General features: G+C 40.2%; 1 protein-coding gene across 1 annotated transcript; it reads left to right on the top strand.

The window, feature by feature from the left end:
- The first annotated feature begins 823 nt into the window (after positions 1-823).
- LOC134077966 (lactase/phlorizin hydrolase-like) lies at positions 824-9,070 on the top strand. Its single transcript, XM_062533600.1, has 12 exons — positions 824-1,465; positions 1,654-2,302; positions 2,426-3,976; positions 4,091-4,359; positions 5,340-5,630; positions 6,879-7,077; positions 7,268-7,467; positions 7,613-7,719; positions 7,906-8,037; positions 8,146-8,369; positions 8,493-8,729; positions 8,838-9,070. Exons 1-12 carry the CDS (start codon positions 824-826, stop codon positions 9,068-9,070), a joined length of 4,734 nt encoding a protein of 1,577 aa, XP_062389584.1.
- Positions 9,071-27,146: the final 18,076 nt, after the last annotated feature.

Below are 27,146 nucleotides of genomic sequence, written 5' to 3'. Positions count from 1 at the left end.
AGAAAAAAATGTAGACATCTCGGTCAGTTTTTTTGGAGGACGTGCTAACTAACACCCTTCGTCTACAGCAACTGTGCTAAGCTAAAGCTAAAATCGCTGCTCCCAAAGCTGGAGAATGCCCGGACGGATTTTAACCGGGTTTTTTTCACTGTTCTAACTCTGGAGTTGACCGAGACTAGCTTAATTTCATTTTGGGGTGGCGTATTCCTTTAAGCGGCGCGTGGACAATGGGAATGACCGCAAATGTGGTCGGTTTTAACAGTCAAAATGTATGTTTTTCTGTGATATGCGTTCGCGATATGAAACTGTAGACTGTACACTGTCGAATTATGCGAAAACGTGAAATTCAACATTTTAACCCGGAAGTTTGTTATTGTTGATTTTCTCAAAATAACGTTGTGCGCAAAGCGACTGATTTCGCTTTAAATGGTCACATTTGTGAAGTCACACACTGATGTTGGACAAGGAGACTGGCTCTCAATCTCCGCTTTAATTCATCCCAAAGTTCTGTAAGAATGGTTGAAAGTTTCTACAAAGACAATCCTAAACCTTGTGGAAAGCCTTCCCAGAAAAGTTGAAGCTGTTAGAGCTACAAAGAGTGGACCAACGTCATATAAAACCCTATGTATTAAGAATGGGATGTTACTTCAGTTCATATGTGAGTCATGGCAGGAGAAACCTACACTTTTTGCAATAAGGTATATAAACATAATTTTTTGTTGTTTATTTGTTTTGGAACCACACTTACGGTTTTATTATTCTGTATTCTCTCCTTAGTTCTACAGAATCTAAGAGTGCACATTCAGAGGTAAACAAGGCATCGATGTCTCATTATGAAGACATCTGGCGGCATTTTAGCTCTCAGCCCCCATCTGAGCGTGATAACTTCCTGGTTCGATCATTTCCTGAGGGCTTTCAGTGGGCCGTCTCCAGTGAGTCTTTCAAAGTGGAGGGCGGCTGGTCTGAAAATGGCAAGGGGGAAACAATATGGGACCGTTTTGGACACCAGGGTCATGTGTTTGATAACCAGACTGCTGACCTGGCTTGTGACAGCTACAACAAGGTGGACTATGATGTGTACCTGCTCAGAGGTCTAGGCACCAACACCTTTCAGTTTTCCATATCTTGGGCCCGAATCTTCCCCACTGGCCACAGGGGGAGCCTGTCAGAGAAAGGAGCCCTTTATTATGATAAGCTAATCAACACGCTCCTTCAGTCAAACATAGAGCCTGTTGTCACCCTTTATCACTGGGACCTTCCTCAGGCCTTGCAAGACAATGAAGGCTGGACGAATCCCACCATTGTGGAGGCTTTTAAAGACTTTGCAGACTTCTGCTTCTCCAGATTTGGAGACAGAGTGAAGACCTGGAACACCTTCAGCAGTCCGTGGGTCGTGAGCCACTTTGGTTATGGCACTGGTCAGCATGCACCGGGAGTCACGGACCCAATAATATCATCCTATCAGGTAAAACCTCAACATTTAACAGCCATTGCTTCTTGCATGACACAGAGGTCCAAATCAAATCAAATCAAACCAAAATGACTTGTAGTAATATGGCATAATTTGATCTTCGGCTGTTTCCAGTTCTTTCAACTACTGTATGTAAGCTGCACACCAAAACAATAACAAAACATTGACTCTTGACCTCTCAGGTGACCCATAACATACTGAAGTCCCATGCTGAGGCCTGGCATGTCTACAATGATAACTACCGGACTCAGCAGGGTGGGAGAGTAGGCATAGCTCTGTACTCAGACTGGGCTGAGCCTGCGATTGCCGACAATCAGGCAGACATCCAGGCAGCTGAACGCTACTTGGACTTCATGCTGGGCTGGTTTGCACACCCCATATTTGTGGATGGAGACTATCCAGCAAAGTTCAAGGCTCAGATTGAAAAGAAAAAGCAGGAGTGTCAGCCCAATGTGGTAGCAAACCTTCCCGTGTTCACAGACGCTGAGAAACAGCGGATCAAAGGAACAGCAGATTTCTTTGGGCTGAACCACTACACCACCCGTCTAGTAAATGGGAGTAGCGGACAGTGTGTTCCAGGACCTCATGGTGTTGGAGACTTCCAGTCTCACGTTGACCCCAGCTGGCCAACTACAGAGTCTAGCTGGGTTCAGGTAGTACCTTGGGGACTTCACCGTCTGCTCAAGTACATCTCAGCGCAATACACATCAACTACCAAAGTGCCAATTCACATCACTGGAACTGGGATGCCAACAGCTTACAGTGGAGATGTGCTCAATGACGCCCAACGTGTAGGATTTCTGCGAGACTACATCAATGAGGCACTGAAAGGTAACTTGTTTTTAATTGGTATTTGTGGCTCAATAAAATAAATATAATGATTAGTTATTATTATTTTATAAATACTATTACTTAATTATCTGAATAAATAATGGGTTTCTTTTCATGTAACAGCTATAACAGATGGAGTTGACATACAAAAATTCACTGTTCAGTCATTAATGGATGGATTTGAAGGTCCTCAAGGTTACAGTGAGAGATATGGATTACACTATGTAACTTTTGAAAACCTAAATCGGCCTAGGACCCCAAAGGAATCTGCCTACTTCTACTCTGAAGTAATAAAAAATAATGGCTTCACAAGTGGGATGGCGAAACTTTCAGATCAGGTTACTTTCCAACAACCCCAAACTAGTAAGATTCCTTTACCAGCATCTGAAGTTCCGTCTAAATCCAAAGTTGTTTGGGAGAAGTTTTCACATCAGACCAACTTTCAGAGGAAGATTTATCACTATGGAACATTCCCTGAAGGATTCCAGTGGGGTGTCTCCTCCTCAGCCTATCAGATTGAAGGTGCGTGGAACACAGATGGAAAAGGACCAAGTGTGTGGGACACATTCACTCACAAGCCTGGGAACATCCCATCCGCTGTAACTGGCGATGTGGCATGTGACAGTTACAATAAGGTGGAAGAGGATCTCTACATGCTAAGAGCTCTAGGAGTGAAGACCTACAGATTTTCCTTGTCCTGGTCAAGAATATTTCCCAGTGGCCGTGGACCTACTGTGAATCAGAAGGGAGTAGATTATTATAATAAACTGATCGATGGTCTAATTGCCAATAACATCACCCCAATAGTGACTCTCTACCACTGGGACCTTCCTCAGGCTCTACAGGACACTGGTGGATGGGGTAACATCGGCATGGAAGACATCTTCAATGACTTTTGTGACTTCTGCTTTTCCACCTTTGGCAACAGAGTCAAGTTCTGGATCACATTCAACCAACCTTATACCATTGCTTGGTTTGGTTACGGACTTGGCCTGTATCCTCCCAATTCTAAAGATCCAGGACACGCCCCTTACAGAATTGCACACAATCTCCTCAAAGCTCATGCAAAAGTATATCACAACTATGATGACAATTACAGATCACTTCAAGGAGGACTGGTGTCCATCAGCCTCAACGCAGATTGGATTGAGCCAAAAGATCCCAACGACCCTCGACAGGTGACTGCTGCTGACCGAGCCCTCCAGTTCCAGCTGGGCTGGTTTGCCCACCCCATCTTCAAAAATGGCGACTACCCTGATGCCATGCAATGGCAAGTTAGCAACAAGAGTCAGCTTCAGGGACTTATGCAGTCCAGACTGCCAACTTTCACTGACCAGGAGAAGGCTTACATTCAAGGCACGTCTGATGTCTTTTGCATTAACTCCTACACCACAAAGGTCGCACGATATTCGACTACAGCACTCGCTCCTGCATCATACGACACTGATCAAGACGTTGCCTTAGAGGACGAGCCAAATTCTCCGACCACTCCTGTCCAAGGGCAAAGAGCTGTGGCATGGGGCCTCAGAAGACTTCTCAACTGGATCAAAGAGGAATATGGAGATCCAGATATATACATCACAGAGAATGGAGCGCCTACTCTTCCTGGATTTACAGTCGATGATACTGATAGAGTGTTCTTTTTCAAACTGCACATTGATGAAGTTCTGAAAGGTACTGCTATATTTATTTTATGACCACTTGCATTGCATATCATTGTATATTAAGTGTTTGCCCATTGTCAATAACGCTTGACATCAAGTTATATCTGTTATATTTCCCCTTAAGCTCAAAATCTGGATGGGGTGAAGGTGAAGGGATACACAGTGTATAACCTCATGGACTCCTTTGAGTGGGTAAATGGCTATACAATTGGATATGGACTTCATCACGTTTCCTTCACACACCCTCTCCGCCCCAGAACACCAAAGCGATCTGCTCACTACTACCACAAGATAATTAAGGAAAATGGATTCCCCGAAACCGAAGTGGAGAAAATGTTGTATGGGAATTTTCGAGATGATTTTGCATGGAGCACAGCCACATCTTCTTACCAGGTAAATTTATGCAAAATGATTGAATGGGTTTGTTTCCTATGGTTTAACCACTGATTTGATTGTTTTGCTTCATTTGTCCTCCTGATAATTATACATCTGTTGTCGTTGAGGGTTAAAAGCAATTATAAGAATGCATCCACATTCATTGTAACACCTCAAGGCACATTGCGTAATATTGAAATGTAGACATGCAACTCAGAAGGTTCATTGATGCATATACACAAGGGTTACGGACTTGGCCTGTATCATCCCAATTCTAAAGATCTAAAATGCATAACCTTAAGATGAAGTTCACACTGTCACACTACAAGTTGCTATCAGTCGGAGATGTTTCTAAAGAGCTAAAGTTGCCACTGTAAGGGGGGGGGGGGCACTTTTGCTATTTAATTTTGATTTAGATAATTGCCCTCCCTGAGGTTTTTGATTAATATGAATGTTTTGCACCTACAATGAATTTATCCTGTTTCTTGAGAATGGAATACATTTTACAATTCTTCTTGAAAGCATATGTCATCTAGCCTGACCAGCCAGACCCACATCAAGATGTAGGGTCTGAGAACTCAACGTATAGGCAGGGCTCAATCGGAGGGGCGGGATAAACCGGCGTCTTTCAAATTCCCTCTCCACGCAATAGGAAAACGCTAAACGAATCATCTTCTTGTTTTCAAGTAGCAGGATGCGTAACCATCGCAACTTCTGGTCGCATGTCAGTCACCATTATGTTAAGCCCGCCCACCGACTCTATGCGATGTGATTGGTCCGGAGATTCTCCAAAGCCCAGCCCCCAAGCTCTACGGAGCGTTGCTAGACTGACACGGCAGCTAAATTAGATTTGCTGCCGCAAGGGGCGTCTAGATTTTTAGGCTATATGTCCTCTGCTTTTAATAAGATGTTCACATTAGTACACATTCATGTCCCTTTCTGCTACTGCACTTGAAAAATACTGAAATCAAAGGCTTACCCTTTAAAATTCTTTTCAGGTTGAAGGGGGCTGGAGAGAAGATGGAAAAGGTTACAGCATATGGGACAAGTTTTCTCATACTGCTGGAAAGATTGGAAATGATGACAATGGAGACATTGCTTGCAACAACTACAACAAATTCATGGAGGATGTATCTATGGTCAAGAGTTTAAAAGTGGGCCATTATCGCCTCTCCATATCGTGGCCCAGAGTCCTGCCCGATGGCACCACTGGAAAAATTAACGAGGCTGGGCTCAACTTCTATCATCGTCTGATTGATGCGCTGCTGGCTGCTAACATCCAGCCTCAGGTTGGGACAAAGATGACTTAATCTTGAGTTATAATGAAACATTTGACAAGACACAACAAACAGATGTAAAACATTTTATCACAAAAGTGTTGCTTTACAGTTTTTTACAATCACTTTGCTACTATTTTCAGAACCTTGATGTCATTTTTCAAAACTCAAAACGGTTATTACTTGTAACACAGGCTGTCTAATGTGCAAAACATTGTATTGTGCATTCACATCTTCAAAGAAATCTTGCACTTGCACAATTGTTGGTTCAAAAAACAAATTTACTGTGAAATACCACTGAAACTATAGATCACCCGCACACAAGCAACTGATAGTTTTATTGTGTCATTGTTCGTACAATCATTAGATATTGTAGAACAAAATAGGTGATACAGTTTTCATTATGGTACTACATGTACAGTACAGTAAGCACATCTCTGTAAAAGTCATGCAGTAGTAGAGAGAATACTACAGACACAGTCACAAGTTTGTAATATATTGATGCAAAACACTACAGTACAATCACAACATACTGTAGGTTTATTTGAATTAAAGTAAAAATAACTACTATGGAATAGAAAAGAAAAGACATCCTGATGAAAATATGAAATATATAAACAAAAAAGTTTTGTTTTATATAAAGATATAAGATATTAGGCTACAACCATGGATATTGTCTAATTGGTTCAAGCTCCACGCTTGGTGACAGTGAATCTCGTTTCAGTATCTTGACATTTTAATTTCATTCTTTCATTTTTGGCAGTAAACATGGAAGATTGTTTGTCTGTTTCCATACAACTATGCATTAAGAGTAATGCAAGTTACTTATCATTTTGTGCAGTTGTATCAATTGATAGTTAGATCATTGTAAGAAAATGAATAGACACTCATTTGAAATGTAATGTGTGAATTGCCTTTTTAAATAGTAGTACTTTGATGTTAAGTTGTATCCTATTGAACAGGTGGTTTTTGTTGAATGAACAAATGATCTAAGTTGTATGTGTATTGTATCCAAGTAATTGAGAAAAGGGTTAGAGTTTTTAAATGTGCATTTTGATCATTGGTTGTGAGTTTTGTGTCTAGAGATGTGAAAAATGACATCAAGGTTCTGAAAATAGTAGCAAAGTGATTGTAAAAAACTGTAATTCATAATGGAAATGTCAGATTTCCTTTGTGGCAGATAATTATGTTTGGTTGTTCTGTAAAACATTCTCAGACCATGTGTGTTAATATTTATGCTACTTCTCATCTGTTTTTCAGGTGACCCTGTACCACTGGGATCTTCCCCAGGCTCTGCAGGACCAGGGCGGTTGGGAGAATGAGAAGAGTGTTGATTGGTTCAGGGACTACGCACAACTCATGTTTACTCGCATTGGACCCAAAGTGAAATTCTGGATCACTTTTAACGAGCCATACATTGTGGCTAATTTAGGATATGGTTATGGTAACTTTGCACCAGGTACATTTGCATATCTTATTTAGACCAATTACACTGATAAATGTAAATATTAATGTTTGGAGATATTGTTTAATCAAGTTTGAAATTCTCTCTAAGGACTTCCTCTTCCTTAGAGTGGTGATGCTGTCTTTTCTTATAGTATATGGACTCGAATGGATTAGTCAGCTTTTCACACAAACTTTTTCCATAGGTGTTAACAAACCAGACGTAGGGCCTTACAATACTGCTCACAACATAATCAAGGCCCATGCTGAGGCCTGGCATATGTACAATGATAACTTCCGTGCCAAGCAAGGGGGCGTGATCTCCATAACACTCAATTCTGACTGGGCATACCCTCGAGACCCAGCCAAGCAAGAGGATATATATGCAGCCAGCCGTTACGTCCAAGTAAGAAAACCCACCCTTTATTTTAGGAGGGCAAACAGGCATCTGATTGCATGTTCATTCATCTTATCCGTAGAATAGACAAATATGGACTTTCTAACCCTTTTACTGACCACATATTTGTTTTTCCCCATTCATCTTATATTAGTTCTTCCTGGGATGGTTTGCTCACCCAATTTTCAAAGGCGACTACAGTGAGATGATGAAGGATGTTGTTAAAGAGAGGAGCCTCGCAGGGGGCTATCCCAAATCAAGGTGAGGTCAATAGATGATATACAGTATTGTGGCTGATTGAGTGATGTTCTTGTTGGCTTAAGATTGATCGATTGGTTTGACGTGAAGGCAAGTGTATATTGTGATACCCTGGAGAACATGAAACAGTATGATATGACCTAAAACAATATGATAGTCATGTAACACCCTCATCTTATTCTCTCCAAGACTTCCAGAGTTTACACCCGCACAAATACAAAGGATCAATGGCACCCATGACTATTTTGGACTAAACCACTATACATCTGTCTTGGCCTTCATGGCAGACTTTCAAAATCAGCAGAACTACGACGCTGACAGGTACGTAATGAGTCACCAATGAAAAATTCCCCAATTCATAAATTCCATGTGCCATTCACATTCCATGTGCTTGCTTCACATCCCCGTGTTAACTTTGTATTTGTCTAGAGGGACAGCAGCAATTTCTGATTGGACCTGGATAGAATCTGGCTCTGCCTGGTTGAGGATTTCTCCTCACGGCTTCAGAAACCTCCTGAGATTCATCAAAGAAGAGTATGGGAACCCTCCAGTATACGTCACAGAGAACGGCATCTCAGAAAAAGGCCCGGTAGATCTCAATGATATACACAGAAGCTACTACTATGAAACTTACATCAACGAGGCCTTGAAAGGTGCAGTTTATTCAATTAAACAAACTATTTACCAATTCAACAAATCGGACCTCCTTCAATTCTAATAGAATATTGACACCTGTAACTTCCTAGTCACAATTCTGGGCCTAAATGCATTTTCAGCTTACCTGATCGATGGTGTGGACATGCGTGGCTACACAGCCTGGTCTCTGATGGACAACTTTGAGTGGTCTATGGGCTATGAGGAACGCTTTGGCCTCTTCTATGTTAACCGCTCTGATCCCAACCTTCCACGTGTGCCAAAGCAGTCCACCAAGCGCTACATCAGCATTGTCCGCTGCAATGGATTCCCTGATCCCTCTCAGGGTCCTCATGAGTGTCTCATTCCTGAGCCAGAAGGTGAGAGTTTATTGATCTCTGACACCAACAAAGCACAATTAGCAATCATTTAGAGCTTTAAACCAATTGTGTGATGTTGATACATCTGTCACCTGTCTACTTTCATAGGGACAACCTCTCCTGCTACCACCGCCATTCCAGTGAAGCCAGCAGTGGTCAAATTTCTGGGCATGGATGTGTCAGCTCCTGATGCTACGAGGGCTCTAAATGTTCTTTTTGCCTTCTCCATTCTTGGTGTTTTAGGAGCAGCAGTCATGACCTACCAGTGTTTCAGGGCCACTAAGAAGTCAAAACAACCTGCCGATGAAGGCATAAATCTTGACCGCACAACAAGCCTTTAGTTTTCTCTTCTATCTTATATCAAAAACAATACTCTAACTACACAAATGTTAAGCAATCATTAAACTGGTGACATAGTCAGTGTTCTTCTATAAAGTATCCTTTAGGTGGCAGTATAAGACAACTCTACACTTTCTCTAATGGCGGCGTAACATTACATGAGATGAAATCAGTTTGTATTTGTATTTCCCTGAGTAAAACTGAAACACAAGATAGACCTAGGCTGCTAAAGCACAAAGGAGTGGATTGATTGACTGATTAACTCTTAGACAGACAGTAAATTACAGGAGAAAGATTCCATTCGATCAAGGGAAATTATGTTTTGTTTATAGGTACAACTTGTTATATTTTTACATAGCCTATCTAGCATGGCAGGATATCAACATGTACTTTGATGATGTGTTTGATTCAGCATTAGCTCATACTGTAGAATTGTAGCCATCATTAGAAGCATTTTTATGCACTGATGTACCGTATTAGTGGAATCTTCATGCTATAAATCTGAACAACTAATAATAGGCAGACTTGTGTGCTAGTAAGAGGTTTAGTGAGGCAGTTCAAGCAGCCATGTGGAACTCCTGCTCGCCTTTGAACAGACTTGGTGCTCTCTGAGCTCCACCCTGAGGCACTGACGCTGGTCTCCATGGCAACAGTACTTTAAAGAAGATGTTCACTTCAATTATCCACAGGTGGTTGTTCAAAATGAATTCACATCCACCCTCCAGAGTGGCCCGTCAATAACACACCATTTATCTGTTAATATTATCTCAATATGGTGAAGTCTAGATAGTTGCCACAATCTTATTTAGATTGTTTGCATTTTGTTTGTAAATAATGTAAATAATGTCTGGGTTTGTGACTGGCTGTTTTATTTAGTAACTGTCATGTTCTCTGTGCAATCTTAAGGCTGAAAAAAAACTGAAAGGTTCAGATATGCTGTGAAACAATGTTTTCAATAAACTCTTAACTTTAAAGCTTGTTGCTGTTGCTGTTCATGTTTCATGCAAAAAATGCCTTTCTTGAATAAACCTCAGCCTTAGCATATGTTGGATTAAAATTGTGAAAGTTGACACATGAAAATATATATATTTTAAAACAACAACAAAAAACACATTGGTTTTGTGCTCCCCGCAGGCAGCAATGCATTTGACAATCCCCACTCTACTCTCTCGTGATATCACACACTAAGGGGGTATTCCATCAAGCCCGCTAACCGTAAATCGCGGCTAACTTTGATAAGCCTCGCTAGTTCGGTTCCATTACTCCCGGCTCCCGCTAACAGGAATCTCAGCTGAGTTGCTGGGGTAACATATGCTTCTGAACTAACCTGGTCGGTGGCAGGCTAACTGCCGAGCTAAATTAATCTGTGTTGCAAAAAAAAACACCAGTCGGAAAACGAGTCCCAAACCGTTGGTTCCGTCAACCTGTGCTTTCCGGTGCTTTCGTCACCTGTAGCCTAGCCTACAACTTAAAAAATAGAAGGAGAAACTTTTTTCCGACTGTTCTGTTGCAAGCTTTGATTAAGGCTACCTATTCGCTAGTTTCAAAGAATTTCTGAAAATTATGCAACTTACATTGTTTGAACTTGATCTGTGTGTGGTCAAAGGAATCTTGCGACTCTGCCTAAAGTTTTTTTTTTTTTTTTTTTTTTTTATATTAATGAAATTTCAACATACAGTGCCTATAGAAAGTCATCATACCCTTTTGAAATAGTTACTTTTTTTGTCTTACAGCCTGAAATCAAAACCCATTTTAAAAACAATCTTTTCCAGTTTTGTTTACAAATTTAGCTGTACAACATCAAAATAATGAAAAAAAAGTCAACCGTTCTGAAAATTAATAAAAAATTAAAAACTAGAATAACAGGGTTGGAAAAGTCATCATACCCCTGACCTAATAATTTGTAGAGCTTCCTTTTGCTTTCATTACAGCCATCAATCTGTTTGGATATGTCTATTATAGCGTTGCACACCTAGATTGGGGAATATTTGCCCAATCTTCCGTGCAGAATTGTTAAAATCCAGTCCAATTCTGTAAGGAACGACGATGGACTGCTCTCTTTAAGTCAATCCACAGATTTTCTATAGGATTTAAGTCAGGGCTCTGACTTTGCCACTCAAGGATATTCACCATCCTATACTTAAGCCACTGCTTTGTTCTTTTGGCAGTATGTTTAGGATCATTGTCGTGTTGGAAGGCAAATGACCTGCCCATCTTCAGCTGTCTAGCAGAGGGACCCAGGTTTTCCTCAAGAATTTGGGTGTACTTGGCAGCATCCATTTTCCCTTCTATCCTGACCAATTGCCCAGTCCCTGCTGAAGAGAAACATCCCCACAACATAATGTTGCCCCAACCATGCTTCACACTAGGTAATAACTAGGGTTTTGATTTCAGGCTGTAAGACAAAAAAAAGTAACTATTTCAAAAGGGTATGATGACTTTCTATAGGCACTGTACAACTCAAAATCATAAAGACATAAGGACAATCAAGTTATACAAGACGCTAGGGGGAAGAAACAATACAGAAGTAATTAGTGAAGCTATACAATTAATAGCCTAATAAAAATAATAATAAAAGAAATAACATAAAATAGACCATAGTAATTCACAATAGCAATAATTTTAACATGTCTGAAGACACTTTCATGGCTACCTTATTTCTAACTTTTTGGAGTGATGATAGAAACATTTTAAACTCATTAAAGAAACACACAAAGGAGGGTTTTGTATTTCTCCATTTACAACAATGTATATGATATTTACCCATAATAATAATGATGTTAATTAAATCAAAAAAGGAAGTGTTTACATTACAGAAAAGTACATCAGTGGACATAAAAGGCGGAAGGTCATGAATCTTCACAGATATCCAATTGTAAACATTAATCCAAAAAATACTGGAAGCAGGGCAAGAGAAAAACATGTGTTCTAGTGTATCATCTGATAAGCTACAAAAATTACATAGTTCAACCTCAAATTTAAATCTTTTTTTAAGAAAGTCGCCAACTGGATATATTTTATTAATAATTTTAAAATGAGTTTCTTTAACCTTGGGGGGGGACAGGCCATTTAATGTACTTAGTAAAAGCCTTCTCCAATACTGATGAACTGTCAGCTTCTACAAATAAGGCTCTATTGAAGCGGTGAAACAAATTATTTTTTAAAACATTGCCAATAAATCTGTTATTACATTTGCCATCTGTAATGGGAGTCAAATGTATTAACAGTTCAGGTAAAACTGTTTCAATACTAGAACACCATAAAGTATTTTGGATCATTTTAAGCAGTGGTATGGGGATTGCCTTGCAAATCTTATTATATTCATGCTGGGCGCAATTTAAATTATATTTATTTTTAAGGGACAGATGATCCAGCAATTCCCCATTACTATCCAATATGTCCGTTATAAACACAATGCCTTTTTCAAACCATTCCTTCTTAAAAAGAGACTTCCTATTTATTATGATTACTCTATTATTCCATAAAGTTGATCCATGAGGAGAAAAGTTATGGGTAAATATCATCCTCCAAAACAAAAGAATCTGTCTATAGAAATTTGACAATTCCACTGGCAACTTATATACATCAAAATCACATTTCAACAAAAAATCAAGCCCTCCTATTTTTTTTAACAAAGACCTTGGTATATGATACCACATTGAATCTGGTTGGGACAAAAGAGTTTTAATCCATTTAACCTTCAGAGTACCAACCATAGATTCAAAATCAGGAGCTCTGATACCACCTACTTTATACTCTTTAACTAACTGTGATCTTTTAAGATAATGTGTTTTATTCTTCCACAGAAACCGGAAAATAACAGAGTTGGCTTTTTTAATACTGCTAGAGGAGACAAAAAGGGAATGACAGGGGTATATTAGTTGAGAGATACCCTCAGCTTTTGATAAAGTTACTCTACCAAAGATAGTCAAGTCTCTTGTTAACCATCGACTAAGAGATTTCTTCATAACAGGTATACGATTGGAAATGTTCATATGTTCCCTTCTTATATTATTTTTCGATATTGTTATTCCAAGATATTTAACTTCAGGTTCCACTCTAATTGAAGCAATAGACGATTCAGTGCAAGTATGAATAGGAAGTAATTCGCATTTATTAATATTAAGAGATAACCCTGATGCTCTAGAAAATATTTGTATGATTTGTAAGGCTTTAACAACCATAGATTTATCTCTCAAGAACAATGATGTATCATCCGCAAATTGACTTATTCTAAATTCCTTGTCAAAAAAGGTTATACCATGTAGATCACCACTGTTATTAATAAGCAATGCTACTCTGCCTAAAGTGAGTCTCTCATGGTGTCATGCGCAGCTTGACAGGATATCAGCTGAGTTATGTTTTGCGTGTTCTCGGGTTCGGTTCCCATGCGATGCATGTACATAGGCTATGTAAACACATTAATAATGCCATGTTTAGTTATACTCTTTAATGAAAGTCATATCACTATTGATAAAGGGTCATGTACAGTAGGCTAGCTTGTTCAGTGACAGTAGGCAGGCTGTCAGTGGGCTATATGATGCAAGGCAAGCCAGCCTATAGCCTAATTCTGTAACCTTTTAAAGGCTATAATAATTAAAACCGCTTCATATAGTCTATCGATTAGGCCTATAGTTCATGGATATCAAATCAACTGTATTACACAAATTAAATATTAAATGACAAATTGAAAGCCAATATTGCATTTCAGATCATTATATTTCACAAACACTTTGGCAGAACTAGCCTATGCTTATGGAGGACAATAGGCTAGGTTTTCTCCCAATACTCCCAGGACAATATACTAATTTATTTTATGACCACCGAAAAAATATTTCAGAGTGAACCCTTTTTATCTACAAACGTAGGTTATCTTTATTGTTGAATAGCCTATGCAAAAGTTGTTTTGAGTTTAAATAGCCTACTTATGCACTCGTTTTGTTCAGAGTGAAGACAAAGTCCCAATTCAAACCATCATAATTAGGCTACTGTTTAGCGATTTACAGTAGCCTACGATTTCGTTATTATCCTTTTATGTAGGCAACTATCTATTTTTTTCCACTTCCGATGAAAATCCTGTAGATGGCGCTTGTAAATCGAACTGAAATCGTCTAGTTTGCCTTAATTTTACGACATATATCCTCTTTTCGTCAATCTACGGTTTCAGTCTACTTTTCTACCTCGTGCACGAGCAGACATGAAGCTGATTTAAGCCTCGTTTGAATAAACGAGGCCAAGATGCAGCTAACATAAGCCCCAAGTAAAAGTTGACGCTAGTTCAAGCCAGGTTATTTTTGTTAAGCGCCGCCTTTATTAGCGAGGTTAATGGAATACCCCTTAGGCCTACTACTGCTTGGGTCTGTTTTCAGGTGCTGCATGATATCACACCACCCATGGTACGTTTACAACTTTCCTTGATTATTACGCCAGAATGAGAGTGTAGTTCCATGTCATATCAGCCTAGAAAATCGGCAAGTTTCATGATTAGTTTGTCTTATTTCACTTTCTAACTTGAGAAGAGACAAGCAACACTAAAGCATTTTTCCTCGCACACACACTATTTGTTTATCCAGCAAATAACAGACAATGTAGAATATGTTGCATGATTTTATGAAAGTATGATGTAGGCTATTGCGACATCGAAGCAAGTCAAATTTGCAGTTTCTGATGTCTCATTTCATCGAACTACAGATACACTTCCCCACCTCGTAAAGTTACATAGTACGGTTATAGCCGATAGAGGGCCGCCAAGTGAAAGTAGAAGTGCCATTCACCCTGTTACGAGTTGATCAACCGCTGAAATGATTTTGGAAACATTATTTTAAGTTACAAAAAACTCTTTAGTGTTGCTTTATAGTGTAACTGCACCCCATAACTTCACCCACTTCACTTTCTGAAAAAGGCTTTCAAAATTTGGAAGGGAGTGCAGCCCTGCTGCAGCCAATCAACCATGGTGATTTCGTGTCAATCTGGGAATGCTGCAGACATGGCTTATCACAGGCTAACCCTGCATTCACACTGTCTCCGTCCGTCAACGGATCTCATTCACTTTGCATGGGGCAGACTCGAAATGCATTGTGGGTCCGTCCGTCGCTTCAGCTCCGTTGCCTCCGTCAAGAAAGTTGAGAAATGTTCAACTTTTCAGGCAGCGACGGATCCGTCAGCCAATCAGATCACGTGTATGCAAATACACATACGGCAGATCCAACCTCCGTGATCCGTTGACGGACGGAGACAGTGGCCCAATCCCAATGTCCGGACTCACGAACTCACGGACTTTGGTGCGCGTTCTCGCGAAATTCGTAAGGGTTTAGGGCTGTCCCAATGTCGAATTACAACGGGCGGGAGGGTTTGAGTACAGACTTACCGAGCCCTTTCCGTGAGTCTGCATCGGTGCAGACTTAACCTAAGGGAATTACCCACAATTCAAAGTGTTGTGACGTTTACCGCGGAGATCATAGAAAAATCCGGAAATGAAGGTAAACAACAGCACGCACGACACACGTGCATGGTGCAAATGTTAGCAACGTCTTTGTTAGTAAACATCGCCAAGGTACATGTGATCTCGTGAAGTGCTGTCCCAATCCCAAATACCTATCTGAGCCTATGTGGCCTCACACACTCACTCACTTAGCACCTGAGATCAATTAAGTCTGTGAGTCTTTAGTTCTTAGTCTTTAGGGCTGACATTGGGATTGGGCCAGTGTGTACGCGGGGTAATCAGGGCAGCAGGTGTTGGGGCGTTTCTTTCCGAATTTGTAACGACCCGGTGACTTAGGCTGCGTTTACACTGCCAGTTTGAAGTGACCCAAATCCGATTTTTTGCTCTCATGTGGCACGTATCCGATCTGTGCCACGACAGTGTAAACAGAAAAAAAACACATGAATTCCGATCTCCTCAGATCGGATACAGGCCCCTTTCGTATGTGGTTTTAAATCAGATATGGATCGGATTTGTGTGCATGTGTATACAGTCTAAACAGACAAATCGGATATTCCAGTGCAATGCGTCCCACACGTCATTAATCTGTGACAATTTTGTGCCTGGTGACGTTAGGTTACAATTCCAAGTGGGCGCGCTGGCGGACTCGGAGCGTGTTAAAAGTTGCCCTATTTGATACTTTGATAGACTATTACGTTTCCGTAGACCATGTATTGAGAATAAAACATTTGTAGCCTACCTAATTATCTACAATCGTAGGCCTATAGCCATCCAAATATGAATGGTCTACTGTAAATAGCCTACAACCCAGGCGCGTAGGAACCGCGGGGGTCAACACCCCCAATGTTGGACCCCCTCCCGAAAAAAAAACGCTGCAAAGTACAGATGTTGTTGATTACTTAGCTCAATTATATCCTCCTGAGTTACGGCCCCATAACTATAGCTATCGCTGCGCATCGGAGGTCTTTTACATTGTGTTTTAAGAATGTTTCCCGAAACGAAGCCCGTCTCAATAATGCAGCATGGAGCACTTCCTCACCTTGAGTGTCTGAAAGCTAATGTAGGCTCCTCTCTCAGTCCAAATATTTAGTGTACGGTCTTCTTTCATTCTTTTCGAAGTAGTTAAGAGGATAGCCTATTGTGGGTGAATACAGTAGTCTACGATAGCCTAAATATAGTCTTATGGCTGTCGCTTTTAAATGTAGGCTTATCACTTGCGAAATCGGACGTGGCACATAGCCTAATTATCTGGTTACCTGGATTTAGCAAGTCCATACACTTTATTCATCCTATTATAGGCTATGCTTTTAAAATTAAATGTGTAACAATTTGCCCCTTATTATAATCTACACACTGTCACGACGCACATAAGGTTACGGGCGGATATGAGCAACCGAAGGCCTCGGTTGACTTAAGATAAACGGGCAGAATGCCTGTTTACAAACTACGTCAAACATGCAATATTATCTAACAAATGAAAAAACACAAATGAAAGATGAATAGGCTACTCACTGTATTTTGTCACAAATTAAGCAATGAGTTCGTTCGTGGCCACCTAGCGCGCAACTTAAGCGCTGAGGTGAAGGCCCGACAAATACTAATTAACACAAAGCTTCATAATGCACAAACAAACACCCCCTCAAAGTTCAGTGTCCATACGTCCAAACAATAAACATAAGAAGCCGACAGTCAAAAACAACAACGAGATCTCCAAGACACGAAAAACAATGTTTATCTCACAGTTTGTTGAGTATCGTTCCAACACTGATGCGCAAGGCAATCTCAGCTTTCGTGTTCGTTAGCTGTATTCCAATGAGAAAAATCCACAAGGAAATGGTCACGGCAATGCAGCATACAGGAATCTTCTAACCACGTTACTTTGTTGAGCTGGCTGCATACAGGTAACAATAGCCACAGCGCGCTCTCCCTGCGTCTCCATTTAAACTAAGGGCAAACCCATTCATTGTGCCCAAAACGCGCATCCATCTGTCAGCTGACATAAAATTTACTTAGATGGCATATGAAAAGTCAAGAAGAAGAAACATATTTTCATTTAAGCAACGTTTATGCAACCACGTAAAGGGAAGCATTGGGGGAGTCAGTTGTCCTACAGACTAGCTGTGTGCGTTTTCAGGGAAGAAATGTGTTCTGAACAGCCTATGCAGATGTTTTGCCCAGTTCCAAATAGGTTAAGAAAAAGACTGAAATACATATTTTCAAAGCGGCATCTTACAGAGGGCCATTAAAACTTCAGCAATAGGTTTTGTTTATCTCTTATGTGACTTATAATTCGCCCCCTTTATTTATTAATATAAAAAAATTGCGCGCGCAACGGAACTCATTCTTGTCCCCCCCAATGCTTAGGTCTACTACGTTCCGCCAGCCAACCAGAGATATTAAGCAAAAAAGTGCCAAATTCAAGCATCGCGATTTGTAGGCTATTAGCCTATTTTTTAAAACTGCAACTGCAGTTCTGTTTGTTAAACTTTGCTTCGTGAAATTTGAATGTAGACTTCAATCACATGTCGTTCATTTCGTCAGTCCCTCGATCTGTTTCAAGTTAACATGAGTGCCATTTGATTTATATAGTCACAGCAAATGCAATTAAATGAAAATAAAAAACATGACCTAGACCTGTGCGGGTTAGTTGCATAGACAGTAAAAGAGTTAGTTGTAACACCCGTCACTGGCAAAATTAACTGATTTTATCGCGCATCTTGCGAGCAATTATGATTGCGAGTTATGGATTATTTTTATGTGCCGCGATCACACCCAATGAAAGTTAACACAGCAACTTCAAATATCAGTGTTGGACCAATTGCTTCAGACATGTAAGAAATAAGCAGTTCATCAACTATATTAACAGGTTATATCAAGTCGACAGGACCAAAATAAGCCTATTTAAAGGTTATTGTGAGCTAGCATAATACCGTGGTTTGCAATGGCTAATCACTCATACAACTAGCTTTTAACAGTCATACATTTGGACCTTTTTTTGTTGATTATATATGAAAACAGATGTTCTTTGTTTAAGCCAGCAGTGTTTTGTGCTAAAATATGTTATAGGATTCACGATTTTAGCACTGTTACAACCATGACGCTATACTGTTACAACTGTAGCCTACCGCACTTTTTAATGGCTGCGTAGGTTGGAACAAAGGTAGGCTACATGTCACTGTTAAGTTAAGTTATTAACAAACTGCAACATATTTGTTACATTCTGTTTCAACTTTCATGGAGTAGAGATGTATGACTCTGTTCTGGTCAAGTTTCACTGCTCTCAAGGCTATCGTCTTTGTGTAAAGCTAGTTTGAACTGAGAAAATAAAAAAAGTGTTACGATTGTGCTGGTTCTCCCCCATGCGCATGCGGGCCATTTCAAGTGTCTGGCAAATGTAAATACACATGATCGGATTTGGGTCACTGGCGAAAGTAGATGTAAACATGCAATCAAAAAAATCGGATATGAGCACAAAATCGGAATTGAGCATATCCGATCTGTAGTCTAAATGCAGCCTTAGAGTTGGACGAGAAGTGCAGGACTACGTCAGCATTCCAATTTTTGGACCAAATGCCATGGAATGTTTCAACCTGTAGAAGGCACGGAGAGCTATATCTCCAATAGCCTACAAAATCATACGAAATGTTACTTTTCTCGGGAAACACGATTTTTGTCAATATTAACCCTGGTAATAGAGTAGGTCACCACTTATGAGTAATTTCAATCAACAGCTCAAAAAAACATAGTTTAGGGTGCACTTTCATTTTTGGTGGACGGTAGGCCTAAAAAACTAAGGCACAAAGTAGCCTACAGATGCGTTCATCTTAAACAGCTGTAGTTCAAAAGTAGAAAAAAAGATCAGTAGGTAGGCTACAATTCTACATTTGAAACTGTTCCTAAACACTGTAATTAGCCCACCACCACGAGCAGAGCCTAGGCGAAGCTGCATTGATTGAGGACGGCAAAGGTCACCAAGTGCAATAATGTCATCACTGCAGAGCCAAGACTCAGTGATAAATAAAAAAGTAGATGGTGGGAGGTAAATTCGGTCATTGAGAATAAATGCTTAGTTTGAAATAGAGCGAGCATTTAAAACAGCAAATTTAACCGGAGAAGAGTCATGCTCATGGCGGTCTTGCAATGAGCCACAGCTAGGTTTACCCGGTTGTGAGAAACCTCCTCACCGGAGTCAGTGGTGGCAGCGTCGGGAACAGCAGTGGCAGCAGCAGAAGCGGCAACAGGCACAGTCCATAGTAGATAGACAAATAGATAGATAGATAATTCATTGATCCCCGAGGGGAAAGTGATGAGGTGTTCATGGAGGACTTTCTTCCGGAGTGCAGAGTGGCCAACAGGAGAGCCGCCCGCATCGAGACTGCAGAGTCGGGATGGCATCCTCCGTTGCTCGATGGATGGTAGCTGGCTCTGTGCTTGTAGCGCTTCCTCCGAAGCATCCCTGAAGCCTTGCAAAGGTGGAGCACATCTTCATCGATGGAAGAAGTGGCAATAGAGGTACGTAGCTATGGAGGAAGAGTGCTGTCGAAGTTCCTCCGCGGTGTAAAGAAATCCACCCATGTACTGTAGTCTACACAGCCTGTGGCTGAGTAGCCTATAACCTACTGTAGTGGACGCGCAGCAGCGCAGGCAGACACGGCACAAAGCCTCGATCTCCCAGACAATAGTCAACCGACTAACACGGCAATCTCAGCGATCGGTGAACAGGATGGGAGGGAGAGAGACACTGTGTAGCCAAAGTTTAAAAAATAGCCAAAAGCTCAATTGCAGCCCAACTCGCAGTGAGGAGTCGGTCAGTCCAGGCCAGGTGTATTCCTTCAGGGGCAGGACGTGTAGGATCCACCACACAGAGACCAGGCAGGAGAGGCACACAGACAGGTAGGCAAGCGGCACAGCAGTAGGCTAGTCAGTGGCTGTCTCAGTGGTAGGCCTATGAGAGCCAATGCAACTGGCTAAACAATGGGGAAGCTTCTGAATGTAGCGTTTACCACGGCGGAAATATTCGATAAAAATAACGAAAATAAATACAAAATATACTATATCTATCAATTAAAGAGACCCTATGCAACGTTTCCATAGTCGGGCGTTTCTCAGATTAAGGGCCAAATTGGGTTGCTGAAATTTTCAAAATCAAAATTCCAAATTTGACTAATTGGTAGCCTATACTGTACATCAAATGATTGGTCCTTTAGTCAGGAGTGATGTTATGAGCTTGGTTGAGACCAGGTATGGCTCTGGTTGAGACCATACAATAAGGGAATTTATTATTTTTTGCCATTTTCTTAACTATGTCAAGTAAATGTGTCATTACCATCACATCATCAAAAACATGTAAAAAATAAAGCTTAAATGATAGGCCTAAATCAATGCTTTTAAAAACATTTTCTGGTTTCTCATTAAATCTACTTCATCTTTAGCTTAAGCCTACCTTACATTGCCAGACTTTGCAAAGATTTGGAAAAGATTTTTGAAAAACTACAGTCTCAGACCCTCTCACATCTAAAGACAATTCATTGAGGTTTTAGTCACAGTCTAGTCACAGGCCAGTCTCAGATTAGGATTTTGCAAAGACTGTGGGTCACTATTTACAAGACTGCTGCTAGATTCCTTCAAATTATTTCCATCATGCAATAGGCTACACGTCATCATTCACAGGAAATCACATGATAGCCTACTCATATCAAAGTAATTTTTTCGCGTTTCTGCAGCATTGTTTGATGTGTGACATCACTAACAGATATAGAGCTGTTCTGTCACGTAGAACAACCGACTAATAAATTATAAGAAATGAAATAACAAATAATCATAAAGGCTACAGCTGTCGTCTATTTTGCCCCTTCCTGTTTCATGTTCGCGCAAGGTTACTATTGGTTTTTAATGTTCACGTCACTATTTGCATGAGCCACGACTGAAAAGACTTCCGATAATATCAAACATGTTTGATATTGTCGTAACGGCAAAACTAGAAAAAGACTGCCTCCGACGGACTTAAAACCGCTAAGATTGGCACCTTACACTAAACGATTTAGATGACGGGAGCGCGCTGCGATTTCAGTACAACTCCCAAGATTTCCGCCCGATTTTGGAAATTTAGTCGCCGACTGTTAAAACAGACCAAAATCGTGCAATGTAAGCCAGCCTTTAATGGGATTGTTGGTTTTTACTTGCAAGATGAATTATAGTCATTTAAGCATCTACATTTCTGATTCATCAATCTACCCTAGTTTTGAATATAAGCTTATTTTAAGGAAATGCCATAAATCAAAACGTTTTTAATACAGTGATCATTTAGACTGTCAAACATTGTCAAAATATATAATTGTTGGATATTTTTGTAATTTTATACCTAATATATTGGCAAAAATATGTATGTGATGGTGATGACACTGCAGCTCTGGTAATGACAGTTTGATGCGATAATGACAAATTACTGATATTAACCTAATAGAGTTATGATCTAGAGACTGTCCAACATTGTCAAAAATACATAATTGGGTCATTCCACGCCAAATCAACCAGAGCCCACGCACTTGCGTCTCAAAAAAATCTGAAAAAAATACCATGTGTGCCTATGTTACCCAGGAGACACTCTGTAAAATGTTTTTGTGCTAAGATCAATACTTTTCAAGTAACAGCCAGTTTTACAGGGGGAGGGGGGTGTCAATTTTTTTCTACCTCTTTTTTTTGTCAAAGTTCACAAGCTCATTGCTCAAGAACTAGAATCTGTAGGAGGCTCAAATTTTGCAGGCTGGTGCATAAATAGGAATAGTATGCAGTAAAATCACCACGAGTAGTCTGGATGATCCTGCATGGTCATAGCAGTCCCTCAAAGTTGATCAAAATTTGATTGGAGTTCTTGGCTGGGCTCTGTTTAGGCTTACAGAAGACATATTTTTACTCAACATAGGCTCTTGATTTTTTTTCTCTTATTGAGATCAGTAGAAACACTCTCCGAAAAAGCAATGAAGAGAAAAGAAAATCCATCAGGGACCGAACAGCAGACCAGACAAGTTTGAAAAATAATTTTGGATCTCATATTCAGAGCACCCTAACACCTTGTGGGAATATACAAAGATTTTTTTTATATTTTTTTCTACAATCTGCATTACCTCTTCTTTTTAAAAACACCAATTTGACTTGTCTTATGCAAATCTTTCTTTTTCATTTTCCACCCTAAACATGGACAAAATGCACCATTGAGATCAATATGTTTTGTCCCCACCCGGCAATTTCAGTGATTCAGTGATTTTAGTGGCACCTAGTGGTTACTCTATACAAAACAAATCTCTCAATAGATCTCTATGGTGCATTTTGCCCTTGTTCAGGGTGGGAAATGAAAAAGAAAGATTTGCATAAGACAAGTCAAATTGGTGTTTTTAAAAACAAGAGGTAATGCAGATTATAGAAAAAAATATAAAAAAGATATTTGTATATTCCCACAAGGTGTTAGGGTGCTCCGAATATGAGATCCAAATTTATTTTTCAAACTTGTGAGGTCTGCTGTTCAGTCCCTGATGGATTTTCCTTTCTCTTCATTGCTTTTTCGGAGAGTGTTTCTACTTATCTCAACTAGAAAATGTAATTCCATGGAAGGAATTACCATTGCATGTAAATGCAAAAAGGTTACTGACATCATTGTATTAGGCCTATAGTTAAAAAGATAACTAGGCTACACAGACGAATAGATAAATAACCATAACCCAATTACAATTCCACTGAAATTACTTGGAAAGTCACATTTAAAAAGTGATTTATGAAAATGCATCAAAATTGTGGATATAGGCTATTTTGGAAAATAACTCTTCATTTATTAGAATTTGACAAGACTGAAATGAAGTTGCCAACTTCAAACGAGTTGCAAGAGCTGACACTTTAGTAGTGAAACGACTGGTAGGATAGCTTATAGCCTTCATATCTACACTAATGCAGGTTAAAAGTAGGCATGGAATACGGAATACAATCTCATTCTCAAACAACGCCAATCAACGATGATGCAGCAACAGTAGGATATCTAGCAAATGTAACGTTAACTTACAGTAGGATATTTTATGTAGGCTACACATTTTACAGGATGAGCTAGTATGTTCTTCGAAGTGTGTTCAGGTGCGTGATTGTCCTAATAGGAATGTACAATAAGGTTAGGTTTTTAATTTGTGAATGATAGGCTGCCGAAAGCTTTAAATGATTGCCTGGCTGGCAAGTCTAACGACTAGCTTGTTAAACCCTGTTCGCCTTGCAGCCTACCCCGACGTTAAACGTTAGCCTGGAGCAAGTTTGGTTGTCGTTAGCTAAATACAGTGTTTACATTGACGTTAGGTTAGATTGTCTTTAGGTTAGATTGTCTTTAGCTGTTGATAACGTTACCGAGAGCAAACCGGTTAGGCTACTGTAACGATATAAACAACTCAAGTAAGGAGTAGCCTAACAGGAGACAAGACGACAACGTCCTGGATTACAGTGGCATGGTAGAATGTTTTCACAGCTGTAGACGTAACGTAACATTCACGTTTAGCCTGGTTTAGCGCAGCCGTGATGCCATGGCTTTGGATCAGACTCAGAGATCCTTGATTACTGACAGCTGAGCACTGACGTAACAATTAGTCTTTGCCGCCAAAGGGTCTCAATGTAAACTCTATGGGAATTTTAACTTTTTTATCGTAAATATCTCAAAAAGTATAAAGTTCACAAATGTGAAAAATACATAGAACAAATCTCCGTTACAAGACCTGTGTATGAGTGTTTGAATGACGTCAAACGGTTCAGTGGTTTTAGAGCCTTTGATCGTTGATTTTGGTCGGAAGCAGAATAATTATCCCGATAATAAGAAGAACAGTGATAACAGTACATTGCATTTAACATGCAATGTAATAAGAAAAAACCCCCAAGAGTCTATGTTGAGTAAAAATGTGTCTTCTGAAGGCCTAAACAGAACCCAGCCAAAAACTCCAATAAGATTTTGATCAACTTTGAGGGACTGCTATGACCATGCAGGATCATCCAGACTACTCGTGGTGATTTTACTGCATACTATTCCTATTTATGCACCAGCCTGCAAAATTTGAGCCTCCTACAGATTCTAGTTCTTGAGCAATGAGCTTGTGAACTTTGACAAAAAAAAGAGGCAGAACAAATTTGACACCCCCCTCCCCCTGTAAAACTGGCTGTTACTTGAAAAGTATTGATCTTAGCACAAAAACATTTTACAGAGTGTCTCCTGGGTAACATAGGCACACATTGTATTTTTTTCAGATTTTTTTGAGATGCAAGTGCGTGGGCTCTGGTTGATTTGGCGTGGAATGACCCAATTGTTTGATATTTTTGTAATTTATACATCATTTATTGCCAAAAATATGTAAGGTGATGGTAATGACTGCCGTTCTGGTAATGACATTTTGTGGTGGTGATGACAAATCACTGATGAAATGTGCTGGTAATGACTGTGCTGGTAATGACATTTTTGCCTAAAAACTAGCTTTCCAAAGCAAAGATGATGACTAATCAAGTGTAGCTAGCTTTCTATGTGTAATGTACACAATATAACTATTAAAGCGACAAAAAATATTCAATTTTTTTTTTAAATACAGAAATACAACACGTATGGTAATGACGCATAATAAGTGTACATGCCCAACACGAAGAATAAAGAGTGGATTTAGTTACTTTTCTGGACATTAGGGCATCTGTCTTGCAGCTTGAAATCCATGTGCTCCACTATGATATTAGGTTACCATGGCTACCAAATACATTTTTGATGAAAAAACAGTAGGAAAGTGCCTTTATGTAGAGTGTGATGGTAAGGACGGCAATACCATGGGACAGGTAGAAATAGAGCAAAATAGAGTATAAAATGCACATAATATGCTTAAGCTGTGCATATAGTCTATTAGTTCAGGTAACAATTAATTCATATGCATGTGTAGCAGGATGAACTTGTGTAGTGGCCACGTTTCATCCGAGCCGCTGGCTGCTTTGTGAGTGGCCCAGATCCGGCTACCAAGAGCCAATCAGCACAACAGCGGCTCTATTTAAATTCTCTCCATGTTGATTACGTCCTATGCCCTACGTCCCTGTCGATTGCCATCGCCACAGAGTCCCCCTTTCCCGTGCTGCATCGGCCGCCCGCCGGCTGGATGCACGTCCAGTGCAGTTCCTGGGGATTGCTACTTAGGGGGGGCGGCTGGCAATAGGCTACATGAACTCTGCTGCTTTGCCTATACGTCCGTCTTGACAACTCATGTGTTCAGCCAAACATCACTGGTCTCCGTCTCACGGCTAACGCGGCTTGCAGCTAGCTGGTCGCACGCTAGTGCATTGGACTGTGTGTGATCTCCCATTATGTGCTGGACGAACTGAGCCCACCTCCGTAGCCTACTTGTCCTCCCTGTGTCGCGTCGCTTATGCGAAGATTGTGTCGTTGTGTTTTGTACGTTCCGTGTGTTTCTTTGTTTCTGACACGTTTGACTGGAGGCCTTTTTCCCAGTGCTGTTGATCGCCAACGTGTTGACATCTTGTGTTGTGATATGTCTTTCTGTTTGCACTGACCTATGTTAATATGTTTTGTCTGCTCAAGGGGAGGCTGTGAAGCTGCTGATCCTTAGTATGCCCGTTTGTTGTGTCTTGTTTGATTTACTTTGTTACACTTTTGTGAGCGTGCTGTCTGTAACTATTGTCCGTCTTTCCCCTCCCCCCTCTATGTTGCTATTAGCCGAAAGTGGGAGCAGTCTCCGTGGTGCTGGGTTCTGTGTGCCGTGACTTTCTCACTGAGTGTATCCTTGCCTGTGAATGTGTGTGTAACTAAGCACGTGTGATTGGGGTGCCTACTTCGTGTCCTTGTACCTTAGCCACTGCCCTCCCATCGGTAAGCCTCAGCACAGTCTTAGCGTTTTATGTGTTTGTGAATAAGTGTGTGTGTTTAATAAATTATTTTGTTTTTATGGAACCATGTCTCTGTCAGTCATATCGAACCTTAGTGCCTTAAATTAAGGATACAGAGTTGAATTATATCTTTGGGTGCAAGTCCCATCGTGGCGTAGTCTGCAACCTACAAATTCCACAATGCCACACATGCTTTTTTTAATTAATTTGTGATAAATAATGTTTGAGATATGATAGGACATCTGAAAACTCTAGTTTGGGACAACACCAAAACACAGATTTTGGACCATAAAACACCATTAAAATCATTAGTATGAGCAACCATAAAAAAAGTCTATGCTTGGTTTTGCTTATACTAATTAGTGATGCTAAAATGTATTAGATTTAATTTGTTTTTAATAGAATTACACCCTGTGGACAGAAATAGTCCCGAATTATGAGAAATGTCATGAAATCGCTTAGAAATCGTTGTTTTGCTTGACTGACCAGTTTTATCGAAAACCGTAATAATTCCTCCCGCCCCGTGTCCCTATATCCGCTATTGCGGCCTTGCAGTTTGTCCAGGAGGTGATCGCTCCTTGTTTACATCTGGAATTCTGGAAGTCTGAGACGTGTAAGGAACAAGAAGAACCACGCTTGCAATTTATATGTAGCCTATGTATAAATATACATGCTAAAGCTGTCGGGGAAGCTCTGCAGAGAAATATGCAAGCATAAAACGAGCGAAAACGAAAAACAAAACCCAA

This window comes from Sardina pilchardus, chromosome 4 (genome assembly GCF_963854185.1).
Source record: "Sardina pilchardus chromosome 4, fSarPil1.1, whole genome shotgun sequence".
NCBI classification, from domain to species: domain Eukaryota; kingdom Metazoa; phylum Chordata; class Actinopteri; order Clupeiformes; family Clupeidae; genus Sardina; species Sardina pilchardus.
Note: the sequence above shows the minus strand (reverse complement) of the source record. Positions and strands in the feature narration are given on the sequence as shown.